The 23,845-nt window shown below is 35.4% G+C and overlaps 1 protein-coding gene across 1 annotated transcript in view; it reads right to left on the bottom strand.

The window, feature by feature from the left end:
• CNGB3 (cyclic nucleotide gated channel subunit beta 3) overlaps positions 1-19,819 on the bottom strand; it is a 38,780-nt gene extending 18,961 nt beyond the window's left edge. The window contains exons 1-8 of the mRNA XM_064429986.1: positions 19,761-19,819; positions 14,869-15,023; positions 13,492-13,695; positions 12,137-12,345; positions 10,231-10,281; positions 8,156-8,242; positions 6,481-6,545; positions 2,837-2,959 (exon numbers count right to left, since the gene is read on the bottom strand). Of these exons, the coding sequence (XP_064286056.1) occupies positions 2,837-2,959; positions 6,481-6,545; positions 8,156-8,242; positions 10,231-10,281; positions 12,137-12,345; positions 13,492-13,695; positions 14,869-15,023; positions 19,761-19,819 (953 nt within the window). The remainder of the gene's footprint in view (positions 1-2,836; positions 2,960-6,480; positions 6,546-8,155; positions 8,243-10,230; positions 10,282-12,136; positions 12,346-13,491; positions 13,696-14,868; positions 15,024-19,760) is intronic.
• Between the last annotated feature and the right edge of the window lie 4,026 nt (positions 19,820-23,845).

The raw sequence follows: 23,845 nt of genomic DNA on the forward strand, positions 1-23,845 counted from the left end.
TAGGAGTGTTCACATTTTTAAGAACTGATTTTGGCCATAACTAGCAATATCTTACGGACAAAGCACATAAAGCATTAAGGCCACTAAATCAGTGCCAGATAATTTTCTGTGGATCAATGTAATCTGAGACAGCTAGAATTTTGGTTTATTTGTCAAACTGCTTACTGTAATTTTTCAAAATTAGCTAAGTAGATATGCATCCCTAATATTCTTTCTGAATATGTTCCCATTCTTTTTGAGACTACTGGCATATTTTCTTCAAATATTGTCAACTCTGAATGCTCTGTGAAAGAAAAATCATAATTTCACTGCTGCGCCATAATATATGCTGCAGTACTAGTCACTTTTCCTGAAAAATTGTTCTTATATCTTCTTTCCTAATAAATGAATATACCTAGAAGTATCTTGTCTGGTAAGTTTAAATACACCTACATCTCCAATTATAACTAATGTTCACATGATGCCTCTGTGTGTGAAAAAATCCTCAAACATTTGACGATTAGATTTTATGTCATGCCTAATTCTCTAAGGCAATGACTATTCTGCACAGTCAGCATTTGCTGTTAGTAGAATACAAAGCTATACTTTATGAAATTCAGCTCCTTCTAGAATACCCTTAGGGGTTCCATGTTCATGGCACTATATATTCCAGTGTGAGTTAGAAACAGACAAATGAATAAGGTCATATACTCACCAAACAATTGTCAAGATGAAGTGGATTAATGGCTTAATGAGGTTTAGATGGATGTATATTTTCTATGTATCATAGAATCATTGAATGGCTTGGGTTGGAAGGGACAATAAAGATTATTCAGTTCCAACCCTCCTACCATAGGGAGGGACACCTTCCACTAGATCAGGTTGCTCAGAGCACCATCCAGCCTGGCCTTGAACGCCTTCATGGATTGGGAGTCCACAGCCTCTCTGGGCAACATGTTCCAGAGCCTTACCCCCCTTGTAGTAAGGAATTTCTTCCTAATATCTAATTTAAATGTGTCCTTTTTCAGTTTAAAGCCATTCCCCCTTGTTCTATCTCTGCATGCCCTTGTAAAAGTTCCCTGTGCTGCCTTCTTGTGGGTTCCCCTTTAGGCACTGGAAGGTGCTATACGTTCTCCCCTTGCCTTCTCTCCTCCAGGCTGGACAGTCCCAACTTCCCCAACCTGTCTTCACAGGAGAGGTGTTCCAGCCCTGTGATTAATTTAGTGGCTTCATCTGGACTCATTCCAACAGATCAATGTTTTTCCTGTGTTTGGCTATTTGGATATCCAAACATGCATTTTATTTAAGAATCTCAGTTTAATGCAGAACTTGAATTATCATTTTATTATCATTATTTATAAAACAAACCTGCTCTAAATTCCATGTGATTGCAGTGTGACTTCATTTGAGAACATTTTTTTTGTTTTCCCATGGAAAAAGTAGCACAAAATATTGAAAAACCTGGCCACTGTGAATGCACAAGGCCTTGTCTGTGGGAAAGCCAATAAATAATTTCTTTTCTGAGAAAAATGTGAAATATTTTTGTCTGTGAAAAACAGGTAGTTCTTTCTTGTCTGTACTGTAGACTGTTCTGAAGAAGCATGAAAAACTTGAAGACTGAGTAAACCTTCTACTTTCAGAGTTTACAGGTTTCTTATTCTTATGTACCTTACTTTTTGGGTATGAGGAAAATATTCCTAAGAAACACATAAAAAAATAGCTATAATGGAAATTGCTTCTGCATTTTTCTTGTCAGATTTCTAGAAACCTCAATCCTGCAAATAAACACCCATCTATAGCTTCACTTACGTAAGTGGTTCTATTAAGCTCCATAACCCTGCTTGCAGTACTGACTGCAGTACTCAAGCTGTGTATTTTAATGGTGTGTGGAAACTTCAGATATGTCATTTTTTTCAGGTGATAACTCTACATATAAAAAAATCTGTTCTGGTTTACACAAAGTGTGGTTTGCTCTTCAAGGTAGTGACTTGACACAAAACTTGTGAAGCCTAACAAAACCACAAACATGAGAAGCACATATCCAAGAGAAGGGTGAAAAGTTGTTTGGAAGGCAGTTTATGACAGCAGTTGGATACTATATGTGGTTTTGCAAAGAATGTAATCAAAGGAAAAATTGAGCTTCTGTGGCTTTAACTATATTATAGCCTTTGACAGAAATGAATGTTCATGCAATTGAAGCTACTGGATATATCTTTGCAAAACTACACACAGAATATATTATCACTTTGCTTTTTTCTCTTACTTCCTCTCTGTTATCTTAATAAATGGTCTTTACTTTGCACCCAACCAGTGCTGTCACAAAGTTTATGGAAAATTGTGCCAAAATCGTTGTTTCCTCTGAAGACACTCTGCCATATGTTTAAGCATGACTTTCTCAAAAGATCTGAGAGAGCTGGTGGAATTTCTTCAGACCAATCACCATCGTGTAGAGGGACTAAAATGTGGCACTTTAATGACACAATGCTGTGTGGCAGCAAAAAAACTCCCAAACTATCTCTGTGTGTCTTTTGAGGGATTGTAATACAATCCTTCTAATAGTTCCCATGTGCATATGCAATAAGCAAGTTTAATTTATGACCCTTGTTGCTTTCTAAATGTTTAATTAAGTCGGCACTTAGCATCAACTCATAAACCTATAAAATCTGAAAGTGGTGAACTGATTATTCACTGCACCTGCCCTCCAAATATTCGCTAGCATAGAAAGCTACTTATCAGCAGTCATGATACTAAAAGTTTGCTATGCAAGCAGTTAAAAAGTAAGCAGTGGCATGGGAGAAGGACAGGGAGGCAGGAAAGAGAAAAAAAAAAAAATCTCTTGCAAAAGAAAAGGACTTACATGTTTCCTTCGCCATCATACACCCATCTAGTGCTGCCAATTCCTTCATAGTCTGAAGCCCAATAATACAGGCATGCATTAATGTGCAAGATAAACAGCAAGTATCCAGTTGTTCGAATGACCCTATAAAAGTCAACAGATTCCTATAAAACTGCTTAAATTTTTTCTTTTCTTTTTAATATGGAGCCGATTACATTTTTGGATTAATGATGTTAATGTTAAGCACACGCTAAGTAATTCCCCACCTGTATTGAGTCTATGAAAAAAATAGCTGGCAGTTACCCATCTCTCACATCTGTCCAAGGTCAAATAAATATCTTCCCTAGATTATTTGACATGGGGTAATTTTTAAAATATGGTTCCCTGAGGAGTTTATAGTCCACTTCTTTAAATGGCTATGAATATTTCCAGAAATTTGAAGCTATATTAATGAGGGTACAGGGTAAAAAATAATGTTTCCCAAACTCTATCCAAGATAGACTCTAAACTTATGAACCAAAGCCAAGAAATGTCTGAGGTCAGAAATGAACTGCTTTACAAGACCTGTAGTATAAAACCTGCAGTAGATCCACTAAATAGTAAGATTTAGTTGCTACAGCAGGAGTTATATCATTCCTAATCCCAGTTCTTATGCTTGAGGCCAGTGCTTTGAAGAATACCAATGATGAACTACTTAAGCACCAAGCAGCTTTCTGTTTAATACAGTAATGATCTCATTGTATAACCTTTGTTCAGAGCATGGGGATCAAAAGAAATGTCTCCTGGATTTAGATCTCTATTGAAATATTCATACAAGCAGGGGATAAATAAGCAGGAAAAGTGCAGGACTTGCCTAAACACAGTCTGGTAGTTAATGAGGTTATCTGCTAGAATTCAATGCAGTATGCAGTACAGAATAACTGAGAAATTGGTTTTATGACAATTTAATAAGATCTAACTAAGTTGGGTCTATAAACAAAGGTAATGGGAGCTAATATCTCTGTGGTTACTTCATTAAACACTCCTTTGCTGCTTGTTCAGGTGCCATTTATGCCTTTCTTGGCCTTTCCATGCCATTAGATAATATATCTGAGTGTATTCTTCTTTATGATGCTCACAAATTAAAGCTATTTCTCTCTTTAAAAGCTGGTGTACTTCCAGGACAACTCTGTTTAGGATTGCAAGCTACAGAGAGCAGGAGAGAGCTGTTGTGATCTTCTTATGTTGCAGTATTGTCCATGCTAGTTCTTCTGTTCAAGTTTGAATCCACGAAAATGGATTCCTGAGGTCTGAGTGAAGATTCCAGAAACATTTGCTGTGTTATATTTCTCCAGACATTTGTTGAATATATCACAATTAGAAGATGTAAGGAACTCATGCTAGCTCTATATCTACTCAAACTAATTAGTTTGAGAAGAGAATCCCCCTAGTTGTAGAAGCTTAATTTGATATTGGCTTGTTAATTGGTGCCTTATTGCTCAGAGTCTGGTCATACCAATCTCAGACCAAAGCAAGATTGCCACATTAAAATAAAACATGGTAGTTTGCACAAAAAAGATTGGGGATTTAAAGATTTTTTTAGCTCCTGCTTGTACTCTTCTGTACAAGTAACTCTGTTCTCCAATTGTCAATGAGAAAACCAGGAGTCAGTGTTTTTTGAAGTATGAATTAGAAAATGGATTCACTTTGAAATATTTAGGTTCTGCAGTTTACATTCTGCAAGTGATTTAATACTGGAAATCTAAGTGGGCCTTTGGCCAGGAAGCAAAGACACAAGCAGCAGCACAGTTGTGGTTCTTAACCAATATCATGCTAAAAAAACTCTCTGACAGGGCAGAGTAGCTGGCTCTGCTACTGCACACATTTTACAGGACCTGTGAGATAGTCTGTGTATCTTAGCCTTTCAAAATGAGCACCTTTCCTGTTTCTGACATGTAAATAAACGTCACATCCTTCAATGCTGGTCTAGCTTGAGGATATATACATCCCCTTTACAACTTGTCCTTTGAACATTCATCTCCCATTCAATATTTTCATAATAGTGTGAAACTCTGTCCCTTGAAAAACTTTATTTAGGTGAAAAAGGATTTTAGATTTGTTCCCATTTCTTTGAAATCCATATACATATGACAGTATTGTTGCATACAAACTAATTACTTGATTCAGCATTGTCTATATTATTATATATTATATATATATTATATATAATAAAATATATATTATTATATTATATTACATTTAATATATAACATAACATAACAATATAATATAATTATAATCTTTCACTACTCACTGTAAGTATTATAGGAGATACAGAAAACATATTGAATTATGACTCCAAAAAGCAAGGGATATAATATAGAAAATAATTAGTTTTAAAACAATTAATTTTTAAGTTTATCAATATTAGAAAAAGTTAAACAGCATAAGCTGATGAAGGCCCATTTTTTTAAAAATTAAATTAGAAACTGAAGAAGGTAGAGATTTAGAAACTGACAAGAAATTTCCTCTTGTGGAAATTCAGTCCTCTCTTGAACCAAAAGAATTAAAAAAAAAATAAAAAAACCAAACCACACCAAACAAATCCCAAATCAAACCAGAATGAAATTATCCATAAGTGAAAAGAGAGGTAAATATAAGTTCTGTGAAGGTCAGCATCTCAAAAATTAAAAAAAACCCAACAATTTTCAAACTTTCAAGTTTTGTTTTATTTCTTAGGTACATGAAAAAATGAAAGAACAGATATTTGAAGCTCCTTTTGAACTTTATCTTGCTTTTAAATCTCATAAAATATCTCATTTGAATGTATTAATATCAAGTGTTCTGTTTAAGTGCATTAATCTCTGAAATTAAATAAGATGGTAACTAATATATTTCTACAACACCAACAGATAGGAACAATACATGCCCGAAAAATGGTACCAGGAAAAGGATCTGTTAGTATAGGAATTACACAAGGTAAGCCAGTCCTGATGACATTGACAATAATGATGACAAAGCAGATGGGTTCATTGTATCTTGGCAGCATCACTGGCAGCTGGGTGGCCTATGAAATTGCCATAGCTATGTCTATGGACTACTCGAGTTGGATCCAAAATTCTTTCTGTCAATACAGAAGGTGAGAACACAGCTCAGCAGACAATGGTTATAATCACTATTTGTGAACTGTGCTGAATTGATCCTCATTCCAGCTGTAGTCAGTGCAGTGGAGGATCAAGTTTCTGTATATGTCAGGTTCATGGGGAGAGCACTTTTGAAGAAAAATGTTGACACAGGCTCAGGCTTATAACTCCTATTCAGTACAAATAAACAGCTTCTGAGGATTTGGAACCACTATTAGCAACCTAAAGAAAGCATTCTTTAGCTCTTTCAGTAAAGAAACTTTCTGAAACTTCTGATAAATTACATTTTGGCAGAAGCCTCAGTTTGGTGAAAATTTTGCCAGAACCAGGCCAGCTGAACTGAGCTAGATTTCATATGTAAGTGAGGCCTTATATATACATTATTTTAATGATTACCATAAAGGCAGATATTTTAAAAAAAAAACTTTAAATTGAACAGTTAAAGATGTATCATATTCCACCCAGTGCTTAACTGACAACTCATAATTTGAAATGCATTCTCTGCCAAGCTTTGTATGCTACTTGAGTTTTATCAGCACATACCTGTAGATGTATGCTTTTTCCATAATAGCTTCCAAACGATCATTAAACTCAAAGAATGTGTTATGCTGAATGGAAAACAAATGAAAGTAATCCAATCACAGTTTTTCAGTAAACATTTTTTTTATAATAGTACTGGCATCAATTCACATCCATATTTTGAAAATGGATTTTTCAGTAATCAAAGTTTCTATAAATATTGGTTCTGGCCAGGACAGGGTTAATTCTTGCACTACCTGGGAGGGGTATGCCAGGACTCATGTTATTCCATACAATCTCAGGTCATTGTTGGGAGTGGGATAAAGAGACTGTTTCTTCTAGGAAAGAAAGGTGTTCCTTCCTGTTGAGCAAATCTAACATAGGGATCTGTCTGGTATTGTTCATCACTGGGGAGTTTTCCATGTGAATCACTTATTTTCTTACACCCTCTGTCAGTAGCAATGTTGCTGTTAGTGTTAATTCTCTGGTCTCATTGTTGTTTCCAGTAAATTGTTCTCATTTTAACCTGTGATCATTGCCTTTTGTGCCTTTAGTTGAAGGGGGAGAGGGACCAGGCACACCGTTTTACTGGGAGTACTAAATTGCAGAACACTATTCCTAAACCATGACAAACATTTAATAAAAATATAAGCTGAAAAACAAAGATAAATTTGAGTCAAGTGTTTTTCTGGGTGTTGAGTGATTATACAGAAATAACCTTGCTGTTTTGGTCAGAGCACTGCAGAACAATTTCTACTTCGTCATACATATATAATTGCTTGGGCAACATGATCACAAAGAATTACATGCATTTTTTCTCTTGAAGTTCCAGTAATTCTCCAGTAAGTGATCATATGCAGCCAACAGCCACATACTGGAGGATACTCTGTGGCATCAAGGGCAGCTGTATTGAATTCTTCCTGTTTGGTATTTACAGCTGATCATTACTGATCTCATGTAGTTTTTGTTTTTGTTCAATACACAGCTGGTTGCCTAATACAAGGTACTATTTAACTTTTCTTTCTTTCATATTATTTTGGTTCTGATTTAAGGAATTTGGAAGTTTTATTGAATACCAAAGTGAAGAAAACCTTCATTTTATTGTCAGAGCTCTTGTACTGTGCCCCAGCTTTAAATGAAAACCAATTCTTTGTCAACATGTTGATTGTGTGCCGAAAAATGCATTTAGCCACACAGTGGCTGGTGTTCTAATCCCTTCTCAGACCTTTCATTACACAACTCGAAGGTCTTTGGAGTCAATAACAAAAGTGGGTTTGTGTTTGACAGGTATTCTGTGTATAGCTTCTGTCCTCAAAATTGCCTCCTATGTTTTGAAACACCTGACATAAGCAACACAAGGGGAAGGTGCATTGGCATTAATTAGTGGTTTTTAAAAATCTTTGAAAAATAAGCAGGTAATTTGAGATTAATCTAATTTAAATAATGTTTAAATTTAAAACCTAGCTTTAATAAAAAAAACTTTTTGAAATTAAAGTCAGAAGAAAAATAAGAAAATAAGGGCTTAATTTGGCTAGACTATGACTTGTATTTTTTGTTTCTTTATTAAATTATATTGTACCTTAGCCTGAAGATATTTTACAGTTTCTAAATTTCATATTCCTAAATATCATAAAAATTTCTGTTGCATTGCAAAAACATCTAGGCATGGTTAGCCATTCATCACTAACACAGATCTTACCTTTAGCATCCTGTTTGCTCGAAGTGCTGGATTAAATCCAAAGAAGAAGTATAAAATGTCAAATGGAAACACTGATATCACATCAAGCTGTTGAAGAGCAGAGAGGTCAATTTAAACTTCATAGTAATCATAATCTATTTATTTGCTGTCAAAAACCTGCTTAGACTGAATCATGACTGTGATAATATTTGAAGAGTCAGCATGCTAAGCATGTAGATTCCTAAGTGCTGGCAGGTAAGATTATCTCCTTGAAAACACCAACAGCTTGGCTCTGCCCTGTGTCCTGAGATTTAAATCTGTTTCCTGAGATTTAAATCAGTCCCCTGTGCCTGAGATTTAAATCTGTTTCATGTGGATTATTAACAGTATCTCATATATTTGATTATTAATACATTCTGTTTTTTAAGTTGCAATTCTGATCAGACTAAAATGTTTCGCATGGAGCTGGTGAGTGCAGGTGGGGAGGCCACTACACAAGCACTTCTTAAAAGTCCTTTAAAACATTTAAAAGCACTTCTTAAAAGTCCTTCTCAAAAGCTTTAAAAAAAAAAATTGCCTAAAGCAATTTGAGGGAGCACAATGAGTTAGATTTCTTGCTTGCAACCTGCAGAAGGCATGTGTTCCAAACAACAGATTCATCACAGAATAATAAATTTGGCTGGTTTGTTTTTTGTTGTTTGTTTGTTTTTTTGTTTGTTTGTTTTGTTTTGTTTTGGTTGGTTGTTTTTTTTTAAATAGATTTCTTTTTCTGTCAAATTTGTATGCTGCTTTTTCCCATATCACTAAGATTTTCAGCATCTTCCTGCAGTCCATTAACTATGTGATTACTCTTCTTATGTGTATCTTTATTCTTTCCTAAGATAGAGAAGGAAAGCTGTGGCAAATTTATCTTTCCCTTTTTAAAGATCTTGGGATACCTTGCTTTGTTGCTGTTATTGCTTAGAAATAAGAGAGGGATGTGTAACTCTGGGCTTCATCTCACTGAATAAGAAGAGCCTTTGCTCTGAGGAGTGTAAATCGTGTTGGCAGCAACCAGCCTGCAGCTCTGACCTTTTATTCCATGCAGGTAAGAAGCAATTAATACCAGAACGGTGTGCAAAGCAAACCAAAAATTGATTGAGAGAAGCAGCCTCTTATTCTTTCCCATTTTCAGACATATGTCTAAGAGGAAGGAAAATTTAGTCAAAAGTGCGTTAATATCAGTAACTGCTAATTAGTACTTAATCATATGACAAATTCCCCCTATATCTTCCATGTAGTGAGAGCACTCAACTCTCATTAGTTTTTTCAGAAATCAAGAGCCCTAAACAGACAGCAAATGTGAACTTAAAATAAACCCATACAAATCCACTTTGACTGTATGGTGTATATTCTGCACTTTTGGATAGTTTAATATCAAGTATTTAAGTAATGATACCACAGTCACTGAGAAAAAAACCTCTGAACAAGGCAGGTGCAAAAGTAGAGAAGAGGAGAGGGCAATAACTGAGATGTGTGCTTAGTGTCACAGAGCTGTAAGTTCATCAGGAATTCAATAAACTACTGTCATCTTCCATTGACAAAATAACCCCAACATTTAGGAGCAACATTAACAATTTTCCTAAATCAAATGCATCGTTGTTTTTATAAAGCGCCATGTACATGAAAAACCTGAGTTTGAATTTTTGACTCCTGTGAGCAATGAAATGTTCAGAACAATGAAGTACTTCAAAAGAGTTTACAGAATAGTTATCATCTTTTTTCAGGAGTTTTAAATTTTTTAATGAATTTCTGGCAAATGGTGCTATTGTCTTTAGTGTGTGTTGGGATGACCTCTCAAAAATGAATAAAATTCTATTTTATCAATTTATTATAATTCCAAAATAATATTGAGAATTACATTTATAAATATTCTCTCTTACAGTTAAAGACTGTTTAGGAAGATATCAGTCTTCAGCTGGTGAGCACTGATATGCCATTGAGCCAAGGCTTTCTGGTGATATTCTTAAACCAGCAGTGATTTTCAGTGAATGAAAAAAAAATCCTGTGAACAGCCAGAACTTCATATTGGTATCAGTAACACAGGTTCTACTTACCCGAAACTTCAGAGAACTGCGGTAGAATTTCTCCGTCTCTGCTCTGTCTGACTACAGTGATAATGAAAGGAGAAAAAGGCACAGTCAAGATCAAAATGTCAAGGATGAGCCTCTGCTACTCCACAGTACAGTAGGGGTGATGACAGTTAAATTAATGATGGTCTAAAAGTATGAATGGAGAAATATCTGTAGGTATTTCTGAGAAGAAGTACTGTTATTAGTCTAGCTTACATTAGATCAGATTTTATTAGAATCACTTGAAAAAATGAGAATTGGGGTTTGTCTGACTTTTTTCCAATCTGGATGTTGGTCTAGAAAAGTACATTACATTTTTTCCACAAAACGTCCCTCTCAAGACATCTATATGACTTCAAGTTCAACCCAGCTCCCTTCAATTTCATGACAAAAATTGCATTTATCTGTAGTGATTCCAAAAAAACCTCAAAGAGGGTTAAAAATGGTGCTGTACAAAATTAGCTCTTTGAAAGCTAACATTAACATGCTAGCATTACTAGCATTACAATAATCAACACTGCATTCATTAGTAATGATTAGCTTTTTATTTTTAAATTGTTCTTCATGGGAACTGCTGCTAATATAATAAGAAAGGATAGTCACAAGTATATAAAGAAATTTATCTATTATTGTACTTTCTGTATTTATATCAGGGAAACTTTAAAAATAACTTTAAGATCTTAATAATATTTCCATTCCAACTTTCACTATTATCAGTTTAAACTTTAAAATAAATGCAAGAGATCAGGCAGGAGATGGTTTTTGTGCACAAAAGTCTGTGAATTGTGGAAACAGCTTCAAGGGAAAAACAAGCTGAGCTTTGTTAGAGTTTTAACTTTGTTCAAAAAATTGAGTTTTTTTGGACTTAGGCAAGATCCAGTTACTGAATGTCTTGGTGTGGAAAAATACATTCCACTGCACTACATTTAATACCTATTGAAATGGTGTTTGCACAGCTTGGTCTGTAAAGGTATCAGTAATATCGTGTATATACAATGTATAAATATTTTATAAAAGCACTAAAGTAAAGCTAGTTCCAAATTAGATTTGAAGTTACATAATTTTGAATTTTCTGTCTGCTGGGCACAGTAATGTCAGGCTGAAGTTATCAAAACTTTTTTTTCTCAATTAGGTATCTTTTTTCTATAAGATGTCAAAGAATCCAAAGCAGGGAAGGCTTTAAAGAAAAGTTAACATTATATACACCCTTTGGTAGATTAACGGCAAACTTTCAGGGGCTTGTTTAAAATTTTATTTTACATTTTTCTATAGAAAGATAACCAAAAAATTGTAACAAGAATCAAAACTGAACATACTTATTTTCCCCAAAGAGATTATCTCAAAAAAGTTATTTTCAAAGTATCCTAAAATTACAGGGATTTGTTCTGATTTTGGAAAAAAATAAAACCATCATGTCACAAACTGTTATAAAGTATGCATATCCTGTCCAACCCTAGCAGAATATGCCCTGTCTTCAACTGTGATTCTGATACAAGGCAAATAGGTGAAAGTTTCACACAAACATACAAACAGATATATGTATATGCATAAGTACATATGATCACTGATTCCAGTGAGGAATCTGTTTAGAACCGTATGCCTGTTTCAGCTGTTCTCATCTGTTACTATCAAATCTGAAATCTTGAGGTATTTTTCAATTTTTAATAATTCAGGTAATGGATATGTTTCTTCCTACATAGGATAATGGAACGTCAGTCTAGAATGGAAGGTCAGTGATGAAAAATATATGTACCCTTTCATGGATAAAAAAAGTTACATAGATTTGACATAGAAGTGAAAAAAGAGGTGAAAAAAGAAGTGTCAGATTGGATGGATTTCTATACTCTAACGCACAACTACTGCTCATGGAAGTCCCACTTCCAATACTTACTATTATATCTCCCCCTTTGATAAACCGCACTCGGGGCTGGAAAATTATCAAGTCACACAGGTAGCAGATGTCACACATGACATCAATGGCAAACCAGTATATGGTGTTACTGGGGGTTTGGTACGGGAACACATAGCGCAGGGGAATGAACCAGCAGTTCCAGTTATAGGCAATTGTCACAAGCATGAGCCACGCCACATAGCGGCGATCTGAAAGGAAAAACATTGAACAGAGAGGAGTAAACTCAGAGCCTGTTGCCATTTTTTTAGACTCATTCATTCTGCTGCAGTCTCTGGGAAGGCTTCAGCCCAAACCAACCTACCATTCTGCCTTTTGCAACTGGACGCTGCTAAAGCAATATAGCTTGGAAATAGGAGTCACACAAGGAATTTGCAAAAATGAGAGCTTATTCAGTGCACCTGAAGTGTTGGTTTCTCTGGGTCTGGATTGAAGGCACTTGAGACAGTAGTTCATGTTCGGACTCAGGTGTTTATTATTTCTTATCAGTAAAACAATCTCAGAACTGTGAGTTCAGCAGCTTTTCATTAGCAAGGCACAAAATGGCTAACAGTCTCTTGTTTCAAGGTCTTTTAAGACTAAACTATCCAATTAAGAACTGACATCTAGATTACTTTCCCTTTTAACCCAATAACTGATCCCAAAGAGCCTGCAATGTGGACTTTTCTGCCCAATTACAAAATGCCACCCAAACCCATGAAGAAGAAGGAAGAAGAAGCATGAAGAAGAAACTCAGGAGAACACCCTGTGCCCACCATCTTCCATCCACCACATACTAAAAATCCCAAAACCTAAATTTCTCACCAAGTGATACACCTACAATACTCTCTATAATCTATTTCACACTTTTGTGGATTCTAGTCTATCTCAAAGTCTAGGAAATTTTCTGCATGGATGAGGGTCAAAGTCAGTGCTCCCCTGGGGGTCAGGACACCCCAGAACATACAGAGAAATATTCCCAATGCTCTGGGTTTCCACTTGAAGAAACTTATAAGATCAAATATAATTATTGCATATAAGATATTGCATCTTGCTCATGTATATTATAACTGACAAAAGAATTATTTGGGCCAAATGAATGGTACAAATTCCAGATCAAGAAGCAGAAGACTTGGATTCCAATTCTCGTCAGTTTGCATTACACTTTTTTTGCATACCTTCTTTAAAACTGATGTCACTTTTCCCTGTTTGGAATAAATGTTGTTTAGGACAGGACCTCTGTGTCCCTGGGAGTTGCAAATTGGAATGTGAATCTTAAGATGGCTCACAGGTGACATGTAATACCAGGTCACTTCAATATGGCTTTACCCCATTCTATTATACAACTTTAAATTTACCTGTGTATGAGTCAATGGTATCTGGTAGCTTCATATACTCCATGTATTTTTTCAGTGGAGGTTTTTTGAATTTACAGCACAGCATATCACAGTAATGATCCTCCTCTGGCTTTGCTTCTGCCTCCTCTTTCTTTTCTTCCTTTTTTTCATCTTTTTTTTCATCTTTTTTTTCATCTTTCGGTGGGGGTGGAGGCTTCTTTGGTGCTAGACACATAGATTACCAAAAACATTGGCATTTTAATAATCGCTCAATTAATTCACCCTGTTTTAACATGAATAAAAGCTTCATCATGTTAAAATATCTTCTAAAAACACTGGGCAGTGACTAAATTCATTATATTAAAAACATAGAAAAACACTTGAAGAATAAAATCACCACTGGTATAAACATGTACATCTACTGTCCTGAAAAGGGCTTTTACATTACAGAGTGCAAATAGCATCTATGTTGCTGAATTTCCTAGGAAAATGCCTACAAATTATACCTTTTCTAAAACTGACAAGAAAATTGTTAATTCATAATTTAGCATTCATTAACACAACTGAGCATTTCTCTTCACATGACTGTTGCAAAGAATGAATGCAGTGAGGGTGGAAATAGGAAAAGACCCCTGTGCCGCGGGCTGATCTTTTCCCTTCCTGAGACCCAATATGCAAGATGCAGCAGGTGAAACTGGCTGGAAGCCTATGGGTGGGTATAGTTTATTATTCTTCAGACATTATTTTTGCAGCTTCTTAAAAACCACATACACAAGGAGCAGCTTCTAAAAAGCACCAGAACACAAACCCACCACACTCAATTCTTTGTGGAAAGGAAAAGAAAAATAAAACTTTCCTCTGTAGAGCAGAAAAATTGATTAACATTTCATATTTTGTCAAAAGTCAAAGATTAATTAATGTCAGATGAGTTTGCGCTATTTAAAGCGTGGACTTAAAGTCTTCAGTGTGTCCAGATTTCTGTCAAGGCTAAAATTTTATTTACTCTATTTACACAGAAGATCTCATATCAAAGTGACTAACATCAACTCATAAGATATATGTTTCTTCATATGCTTCAGATTCATCAGATGAATAAACATCTCTGGGAGCTGTTTCAAAATACAGAAAACTTCTTGACATGAATGATTCTAAATACTACCTCTATAAGTTTTTTCCCCAAATTCTTTAGTGATGTCATTCAAGGGGAGGTTGTATTTAAAGATTCTGGCTTACTGTAGAGAAATAGGGATAAATTGACTTCATAGGGTACAAAGTGATCCTTTCCAGTGGATAAACACACTATATTTACAAAAAAATTATCACAGTATTTTCTGTTACCACAAAATTATTTTCTGTTTTAAACTGAACAAATGCATAGCTATTTCTAGAGGCACTTACAAGTTGGAGGACTTGCTTCAGGTGAAGATATCACTGGGTCATTCAGCTTTTCCTTATAGACATTTGCCCTTTCACGCAATTTTTTGACAATCTCTTGAAGCTGGGCATCAGCGTACTCATTTGTTTGGGGACCCGGACGTGTTGGCTTCTGTGCACTGGTTAAAACAAAAGGGGGAAAAAGGCTTCATGTACTGGAAATGGATGGAAGGAATCAATGGTAATTCTATTTCTGAACTGAAGTCAGACATTGAGATTGTGTCTTTAGTAAGCACAGTGCTTATTCGTATCACTTAATTCATGCTAAGTGGAAACTTGCTCTTGCCTCCTGCTCATGTCAGCAGTCTGTGTGTTATTTCAAGCAGAGGTCAGGGTATCCCTGTTTAGCCTACTGCACTAATGGCTTCTCACTGCTGCTTTTCACCAAGTTCTACTGTGGCTGTGTAAGGGCTAGAGCTTTCCTGGTGTATTCACTAAGTTACAAGGCATCCTCTCCACACCTGTGTATAAAAATGTCCTCGTTGTAATGGGGCAATATCCTAGTGATGACAGGAAGTGCAGGTGGAGCAGGAGGGACTTATGCTTACTTTACCCTTTCTAATATTGAGAAAATTTATTTCATCTATGATTTTTATGGTTTGTTATGGCTAACATGAGGTTAAAAAATTGCATCTGTTTTCAGTGGAAACAAAACACTAGTCTTCCTGCTGAGGTTTCTTCTTTCTCTGCTAAGAGTTTGATCAGGGTCATAGTAACACTAAGCTGATATTCCAGCACTCACAGCATTTGTTCAAACCTGAGCACTATTGATTTTCAAACACTTGCAGACTCATACTTGCACTGAAACTAATGCTTTCATTAGGTTTTATGCATGCTGGGAAGTCAAATAGAAAATCCAGGTGAAAGTGATTGTTGATCAACTCTTCTGTGCTTATTCTTACTTGAAATTTCATCCTCAATTATTTGCTACTGTCTGATTTTGCAGACTGGGATTGTTTTTGAGTGCAACTCAGCTGGCAGCTGGGCCAAACATTTGGACTTCCTCTATGTAGAGCCCAGGACATGGGATTTTTTTTTCTGTATCCTTGACTCAACCGTTCGCAGCTGATGTGAGCACAGATGTTACAGATGGCTGGAAATGGCTGTGACTGGCACAGGGCAGCTTGAGGTCTCCCCCCAGTTGCCACAGGTCACAGTTGCCACCCTGGACTGAAATTCTGAAGGCTATGGCCGATAGAGGAGCTACAGCAGGAAATTGTTCTTTCTTTCTTAACAGTTTTTCAACTCTGTCACAGTCCCAGGGATGTGGCTACAGCAAGAGTAGCAGCCGATCAGAAGTGACACATGCCTGAAATGCCCAGATTCTTGAGAAAATCTTCCCAAATGTGAGTAGGGAAAAAGTGGTATGACAGTACCTTGGGTAGGGAAGAAATGAACACCAGTGCAAAGTGCTCTTTGAATAAACACCATGTCTCCTAAAGACCTAAACCTACTTTGAAGCTTCTAACAGAAGGAGCTGTAGCTAAAAAAAGTAGAGTGTTAGAGTGAGATGTCTAGCTTTTTGAGAAGCAGTTTTCTGGAGACACAACACAAATCACAGTGCCTAAGGAAGTATAATTTAAGCATATAAAAATCCTTCAGCAATAAAACCATTGGATAAAGTGGAGATATGCTCCACTTAGAAGCAGAAGAAAAAGTTTGGAAGTATGTGTTGTCATTCCTCTATTTTAAGCTTTGTATACTGTCTATTTCTTAAAACTCCTCAGACAGGAGATTAAGCAAAACAGTTCTGATACATTTTGTAATCTCATCACAGTTCCTTTTGTGTCACATTGTCCCTTTGCTCAGGCCATCTGCAATGTAATGACATCCTTTCTTGTTTTGAGCTAGCATCTCACAATTAGTTTTTTGCCTCTATGCAAAGAATTTAAAATAGTTCTTAGTCTTTGTTGTTTCTGTATTTGCTCAGGTCATTAGCTATCTTATAGTTAGGTACCACTTACCACAAGTGTCATGCCAAAGGCCCCTTCTAACTTCTTTCTAGGGATAAGCTACAAATTTCTTGAGATTTTCCTCTTATTTCACAGATTTTCCAACAAAGTTAAAGTCTCCTCTATCATGAATTTGGTGCAATGTAGTGCAGAGGAACCATGTTTCCATTTGGTACTGATTAGAGTCTATGTGACGTAGTTTAAAGTTATTTGCCCTGCAGTTGATGAGAAATTGATTTTCCTTGCCCTACTTCTCATTTGGCTTGCATTACCTCCTACTCCATTATTTTCTTGTAACAAACCCCTTACTTTAAATTTTCTTTGGTTAATACAGATGGAAGAGACTGCATGTTGAACACTGCTAATTTGAGGATGTTTATTGTAAATGTACTTTGTGTGGGGGTGCACTTTAAATTGCCTGGGCTAATGAAGCCCATTTAACTTCACTAAATTACTTTTAATTAAACTTGACTCCTTCTGTCGCATTTTATCTTTGACCTTTGTGCAGTATGTTACAATAGGCCTAGGTCTATGTTACTTACTCTCTATGTAGTCCTTTACAGAGTGGAAATGCTTATCCCTGTACAAGTAATTTCATGTGGCCTAGGAAATGAAAATCAGGACAGCAACACATGGACTATGCACACAGTCTTGTTACTACTCAATAGTAGTAGTAATACTACTTAATGATAGCAATATGTGGAACATGAGAAGTATAATAATAATAAGGTTATTTTCTGATATTTTTAACTTCTAGATTTTATTTTTGTAACTTGTAGATTTAAACGTATTTGTTTAGTGATAAAATTGCAGTGCCTTTATTCTGCCCAAGCCACAAGAGAAGTTTTAGACACCTACAGCATAGTTAAAGAGTATCACCTTGAAATAGGCTATGGAAATACTGTATTGAGTATACTAATGTCTGCAACAGCTGTTAAGTGCTGTGGCTTGAAAGATTTCTGTGTTAAGAGTTCAAACAAACAATGATAAGAAATGCAATAGTTCAGAAAGTTTGCCCTTTTCTAAGTTGCAATCTAGGGTTTTAATTCCTCCCTGTTTCTGTCCATGAACACCAAATACCTGAGTTCAATTTAATGTTTAATCTACCAGGTGACCCCTGAGAAAATGTACTTCATAAATGTATGCTGCCTGGAAAATATCCATACTACTTTTTTTCTCATTTCACTTATAAACCTATTTTTTTTTGCAGCACCTAAGAAACTTTCTGCTAATTACATGGAAATAGAGTTCTTGGTCCTGCAATAGAGCTTTCAATGCTTTTATTGAGCTCTGATATTGTGATTTATGATTGCATTTACAATCTGTGTCTTGAAAAAAAATTGTCTTTTCTGAATAAATTAGGGAGAATCTCTGATTCAGATAATCAGTTTTCAGAAGGATATGATAATACAAAAACATGATGGCACAGATGAGAAAGATTTTGGAGAGACAGAAAAATGTAATTCCAGGCATCATGAAATGTATTGATTCAAAAACGCATCCTCAATTTTTGGTGACAATTCTAGTGTGAGTAATGCCACAGAAGCCCTGAGTTCCAAGCCTAAGAGCAGTCATCCTAAATTACTCGGAAAACTAGTAATAGAAAAAAATTTGATATATTAGTCACTTGCTTGGTATGGCAAGAGAGGTATTCCAAAAAGCTAAATTCCTCTATTTTTTTATATTGTCTTTATAGTCCAAAGAAGACTTCCCTGAGGAGAGGTTCAGGATGACTGAGATAGGTTTCTGCTCTGAATTGCCTGTGAAGAGGGACTATTTTTCTCCTTATCTGCACAGGATGCTGATGGGGTTTTAGGAGTGAGCTTTAATAGTCTCCTTCATGATTTTGCTACAAAATATAATAGTGTACTAATGATGTTTAATAGGACATTGGTTTTAGAAGATTAAAAAGTACGAGTGATTCCTAGGCAGGGAAAATTTGAATTATTTAGTCCTAGTAATAGAAATGAGGACAAGTCGAATGCCCCATACTAGAGATGCATACTTAGAATCAAATTGTAAGAATTTTGTTTGTAAATGTTGAGATCATCAGTTGCAGATGACAAAAGGATAAATGTCTACGTGTTTAGTCAGAGGGAAGTTGCCTGTGAGTCATATATAATCTGGCTATGAAAAACACTGGTGCAAATATAACTGTAGAATGAATATTACATACAAGGAAATAAATATTAATACTGAAATATAGGCCAATGTGAAAATAATTCTGATCAACTATACTCAAAAGGTGCATTCTCATAGTCTAAGACACTAGAAAGTCTCCTAGCAAGGCCAAGTTTGCTGGGAACATGACTTTGAAAAGGACAAACAACCAGATTGAGACATAATAAGATCACTGTCTATGAGATCAAATTTTGGTGCTGAACCATGGGAAAGTAGGTATTTGAGCTGAGAAAAGGTATTGTGAGAAGAAGAAATGTGAATAGAGGAACAGTGAATTATCATGAATTAAACATCTGAAGAAAGTTTCCAAGCCTTTAATGGCCAGAATTCTAGGCAGCTTTCATTATGAGTGAGGAGCAGTTGAAAAAAGTGTGGTAGCCTTCAAGATTATACTAGCTAAGATCATGGAGACTGTTATAGGCTGTGATTCCCAAGAAAGCAAAAGAATGTATGCAGCATGACATGAAATCCTTTTCAGCAAAAAAAAACTTGGAATATATAAAGGTTTGGGAAGTGGATAAGTGACTTAACCTGTATATTTACCATCTACTTCTTCCAAAAATCTCAACAGCTCAAGTGCTAAGAAAGCAAGTTTCTAAGATAGATAGATTATCTTAAAGTCGCGGAACAATCTGTTCACGCATTAGATTCCATGGACTTTCAAAAAACACTTAATTAAATTTTAATTTTCCTTAACTGTCTTGAAATGTGTCTTCCTCTGACCCGCCATCTTTTCCTTTAATCACAGAATTATCAAAGTTGGAAGAGAACTTCAAGGTCATTTAGTCCAACAGTCAATCCAGCACCATCATAATTATCCCTAAAGCAAGTGCCACATCCAGATGGTTGCCTGGACAGTTTATTCCGATGCTGTTCCACTCTTTCACTGATGACCCTTTTTTCCTAATATCTGATCTGAGCACTCCTAGCAAGGGAAAGTGTCTGATAAAGACCCATCTTTACTGGTACAGAAGATTATGTTTTTTCTATTTGCTGCATTTTTGAAATACTGGCATTGTATTGACTTATCTTTGCAATAAAACAGAATAAATCACATTTTTATTTAACTTCATTTTAGGATTGAGTTGTTCTTCACAACACAATTTTCTTTTAAACTGATGTTCCTCTGTTTTACTGTATATTTTATTATCTGTTTCATTAATTTAAACATAGTGCTATCATAATATTTGGGTTGGTTTTGTAAAGAAGTCTTTCCATTGGAATTCATTACTTTCCCTTAGTTCAGAATCTTTGTACAGAGATCATGCTTGTTTGGGCCCTAAGCAAATGTTCTTGAAAAAAAAAGCTTAAATTATACATTTCCCAGACCTCATGTTTTGCTCATAAAGCAAAACAGATATGGAAGAAGCAGTGTTCAAGGAAGGCTCTATCTTTTAGACTTATCCACTGGTACTGAACTCAGAATAAACTTCTTGATGCAATACAGACTGAAATCTCATAATCTAGGCTGCAGAGATTCCTGCTATTTTTTGCTCAATTTTTTTCCAGCAGCTTCTTTGACAATCCTTCTAGTTACTCAGTCACAACAATCTGTGAATCCTCTCATCTTCTTTACAGTACTCTCTAAGGAGAAGTCTATCTCCATGCTGAACACATGGAACTCTCACTGAGATACCAGCTTAAAATGTGAATAAGATTTTATTTTAATTAAAAATTCTGCAGTAGGAACTACAAAAGAAGTAGAAAGAAAGTAGTAGGAATCTTGAAAGTATCACTTAGCTATGAAAAAATCACCTTTCCTTAAGGTAACTGGTGATATGCAGTTTTTTAATTGCACTATTTACTATGATGGGAGAAATAGGGACAGAATAATTTCTAATACTAATTGCTTTACAACAAAGGTATAATAGTCTGAGGAAGTCATTCTCATTTTTTGCTTGTCTGGTGCTGTTGTATCATTGAGGCTTTCTTATCTGTAAGTAATTAAATCTGTATGGAGCATCTGCCATTTATCAGGAATTTTTAACATTTTAGCATTTAAAAACAAACACATACCTTATTACATAAGCCTTTAATTTATGACTATGTAAAATAATTTATTCAGAGCATGACACAGTGCTGTACAGAGTTCATGAACATGGCACAAACACTTCCTATTTTCTATATTTCAGTTTTTTTTAATATGCAAGGAATTAAAAACTAAAATAAAAATGCCATAAAATTTCCAATTGTGAATATTTTTAAAGGTAGGAAAAACGTCTCAAATTTTAAAAACTTAATTTCCAATACATGCTTTCATTTTTCATCTGTTTTCATAGAGTCCCTAAAATAATCATACAATCATAAAACGATGGAGAAGTTTGAGATATCCTTTCCTCACACCTCAAAGCAGGATGAGGTACCCCTGAAAAATTCTTATCTAACCTTTTCTTGAATATGTCTAGTCGTGGCTATTATCTAATTTTCCTAAAGTATTTATTTCTGTGCTTCACTGTCTTAATTTTAAAATTTCTTTTTCCTCAATGTAAATGTCTTTTGCTACAATTTGTCCTATGCACTTTGAACATGGGGTAAAATTTATGGCCCCTTCTCTTTTATCTCACTTTTTGTCCATTTGCACATTTTAATTTTCTCAGTTTTTTTTCCTCCCAAACAAAAAGGATTTGGTACAAGGGTAATAGTTGTATAATGACTAAGAATGTTACTTAATTCTATAATTCAGTGTATGTTCCCAAACTTCATGCCATGGGCCATTGTTACCTATGTTAATTATATAAAATTACCTTGGTGTGACCCTCCTGTTATACATCAACCTGTGTAGGAGCTGACTACATTTCCCAGGACCCAAAGAAACTTGGAGAGAAAGAACCTGTTCCTCTGAGATGATTTGCAGTCACTGTCATTTAATAACATCCTTTCCCCTTCTTCAAGACCCTGACACATTCCTTTCCAAACGCAGCAGCAAAGCAGGTGAGTTCCCTGCAGACCCTGCTCATCACACTTCTCCTCCTGAGTGCCATATACCCAGGGTGCTGAATAAACTGGGCTGACAGATGTGTTTGACTTCTCATCTGGCCCTCACATCTCCACCTGTCACTGTTTCCTCTCTTCCTCTCTTGCGCTGTACAACATGGGATGTTTTCATCCTAAATTTCTAAGATTTGGAAAAAGAGTAAATAACTGGAGATGGGGTATTTTAATAAAATATATCGGACAAGATTAAACATAGGCATGAACACTTGTCATGAAGTAATAATCAGTTTTCTTTTACTAAATGATATGCATTATGTCTTAGATTTATGTGCCTCTTAGATTTATCAATAAAGGCCTTGATATATTTGCAAATGTTTGGTACAAATGTGATTTAACTACAAATGCAATTTAAATATAAATGTTTTATATTTATATTATTATTTATATTATTTATAATAGTGTTCGCATCACAATGCTCATTGCTTTGCTTTTTTCCCCAAACTGACTGAACATATAATAGCAGAGATAATATTTTGAATAAATTATCATTTCTCCCTTTACAAAAATGTTTCTTCTTACTTTAAAAAATATTAAGTGAATGGAAGATTTACACAAAATGCTCAGAAATTGCTTTTAATCAAATAAATCAATCAGCAGCAAATTATGACAAACTGTACCCGTACTTTGTTACATATTAAAAAAAACCCAATTTATTCCATTGATACAGTTAGCAAAAATATGTATGAATATTAGGAGTATATGATTTGAAACAATGCAAGGGTAAAAACACCCTGCATTTCAGTCTGGGTAATGACATTCCTCTCCTTTCCTCACTTCATTTATTCTTCAATGAAGAACTTCTGTATCCACTACTTTTTTAATTTCAGGCTACCTACTTGATTGCCATGCAGAGTGAGTGAAATTAAATAACAAGGGTAACTGCATCCTGCAGATTGGATAGAATTTAAAGGCTCTGGGAAAATAAATCTCAGCAAAGATTACAACAAGTTTAATCCATTTTGGTACAGACTGCACACCATCACCTTTCTATTTAATTTGCAGATTCTCAATGTAGTAATTTTAGAAACTCAAGTCCAAGAAGTTGAAGTAAAAGGCTCTGAAGAAAAAGGCCTAAGCAGGGGGAATATAAGTGCTAAGAAAAGTATTTTTATTTTTTAACACATTAATGCCTTTTCAGTCAGGCTAAATAAATATACTAGATGCATTCCATCTGTTTACGATTTCAGGTACTGCAATGATTAGCTGGAAACAACTAAGGAAATGTATTAGTCTCTCCATAAAATGTACTTGTAACTGTGTTTAAACTGGGATTTTTTCATAAGGTCCAGCATTGGCCTTGTTTTACTTCATCTAAATTTGATTGGAGTTTATTGCCATGAGTGTCGTTTTGGTACATCCCTGGTGTTCCTACAGCAATCAAGGATTTTTAGAGACTCTGCAGGGGGTTGGCACTGGGTCTGTTTCACTAATGTGCTGAGATTTTGTGCTTGTGATAGGAAAGAGTTTCTCTAAGGTGCACCTACTTGGTGAATTGATGTGTTGTAACTAGTGGATGGAAAGCACTAATAAGCACAGTAATTTTCTTGTTCGAGGTTATTGAGGTAAATGAAGTGCATTACTCACTAAGAACATGCTACCAGCAGGAGTTCTCTTTATTAACCTGGCTACGCACCACATAGCAAATTGCTTCTTAATCTTTGTTTTGTTTTCTTTTCTTGCTATTAGCCAAATTAAAGAGGGAAAAAATCTTCTTTATAGAAGGACTGGTAGAGTCTATTAAGTAATAGGATGTGGCTGTGAAACAGGCAAACCACAAGCATGAAGTTCAGTGCCTGAACCACCCATGGTCATAT

This window comes from Passer domesticus, chromosome 1 (assembly GCF_036417665.1).
Source record: "Passer domesticus isolate bPasDom1 chromosome 1, bPasDom1.hap1, whole genome shotgun sequence".
In the NCBI taxonomy this organism is placed as follows: domain Eukaryota; kingdom Metazoa; phylum Chordata; class Aves; order Passeriformes; family Passeridae; genus Passer; species Passer domesticus.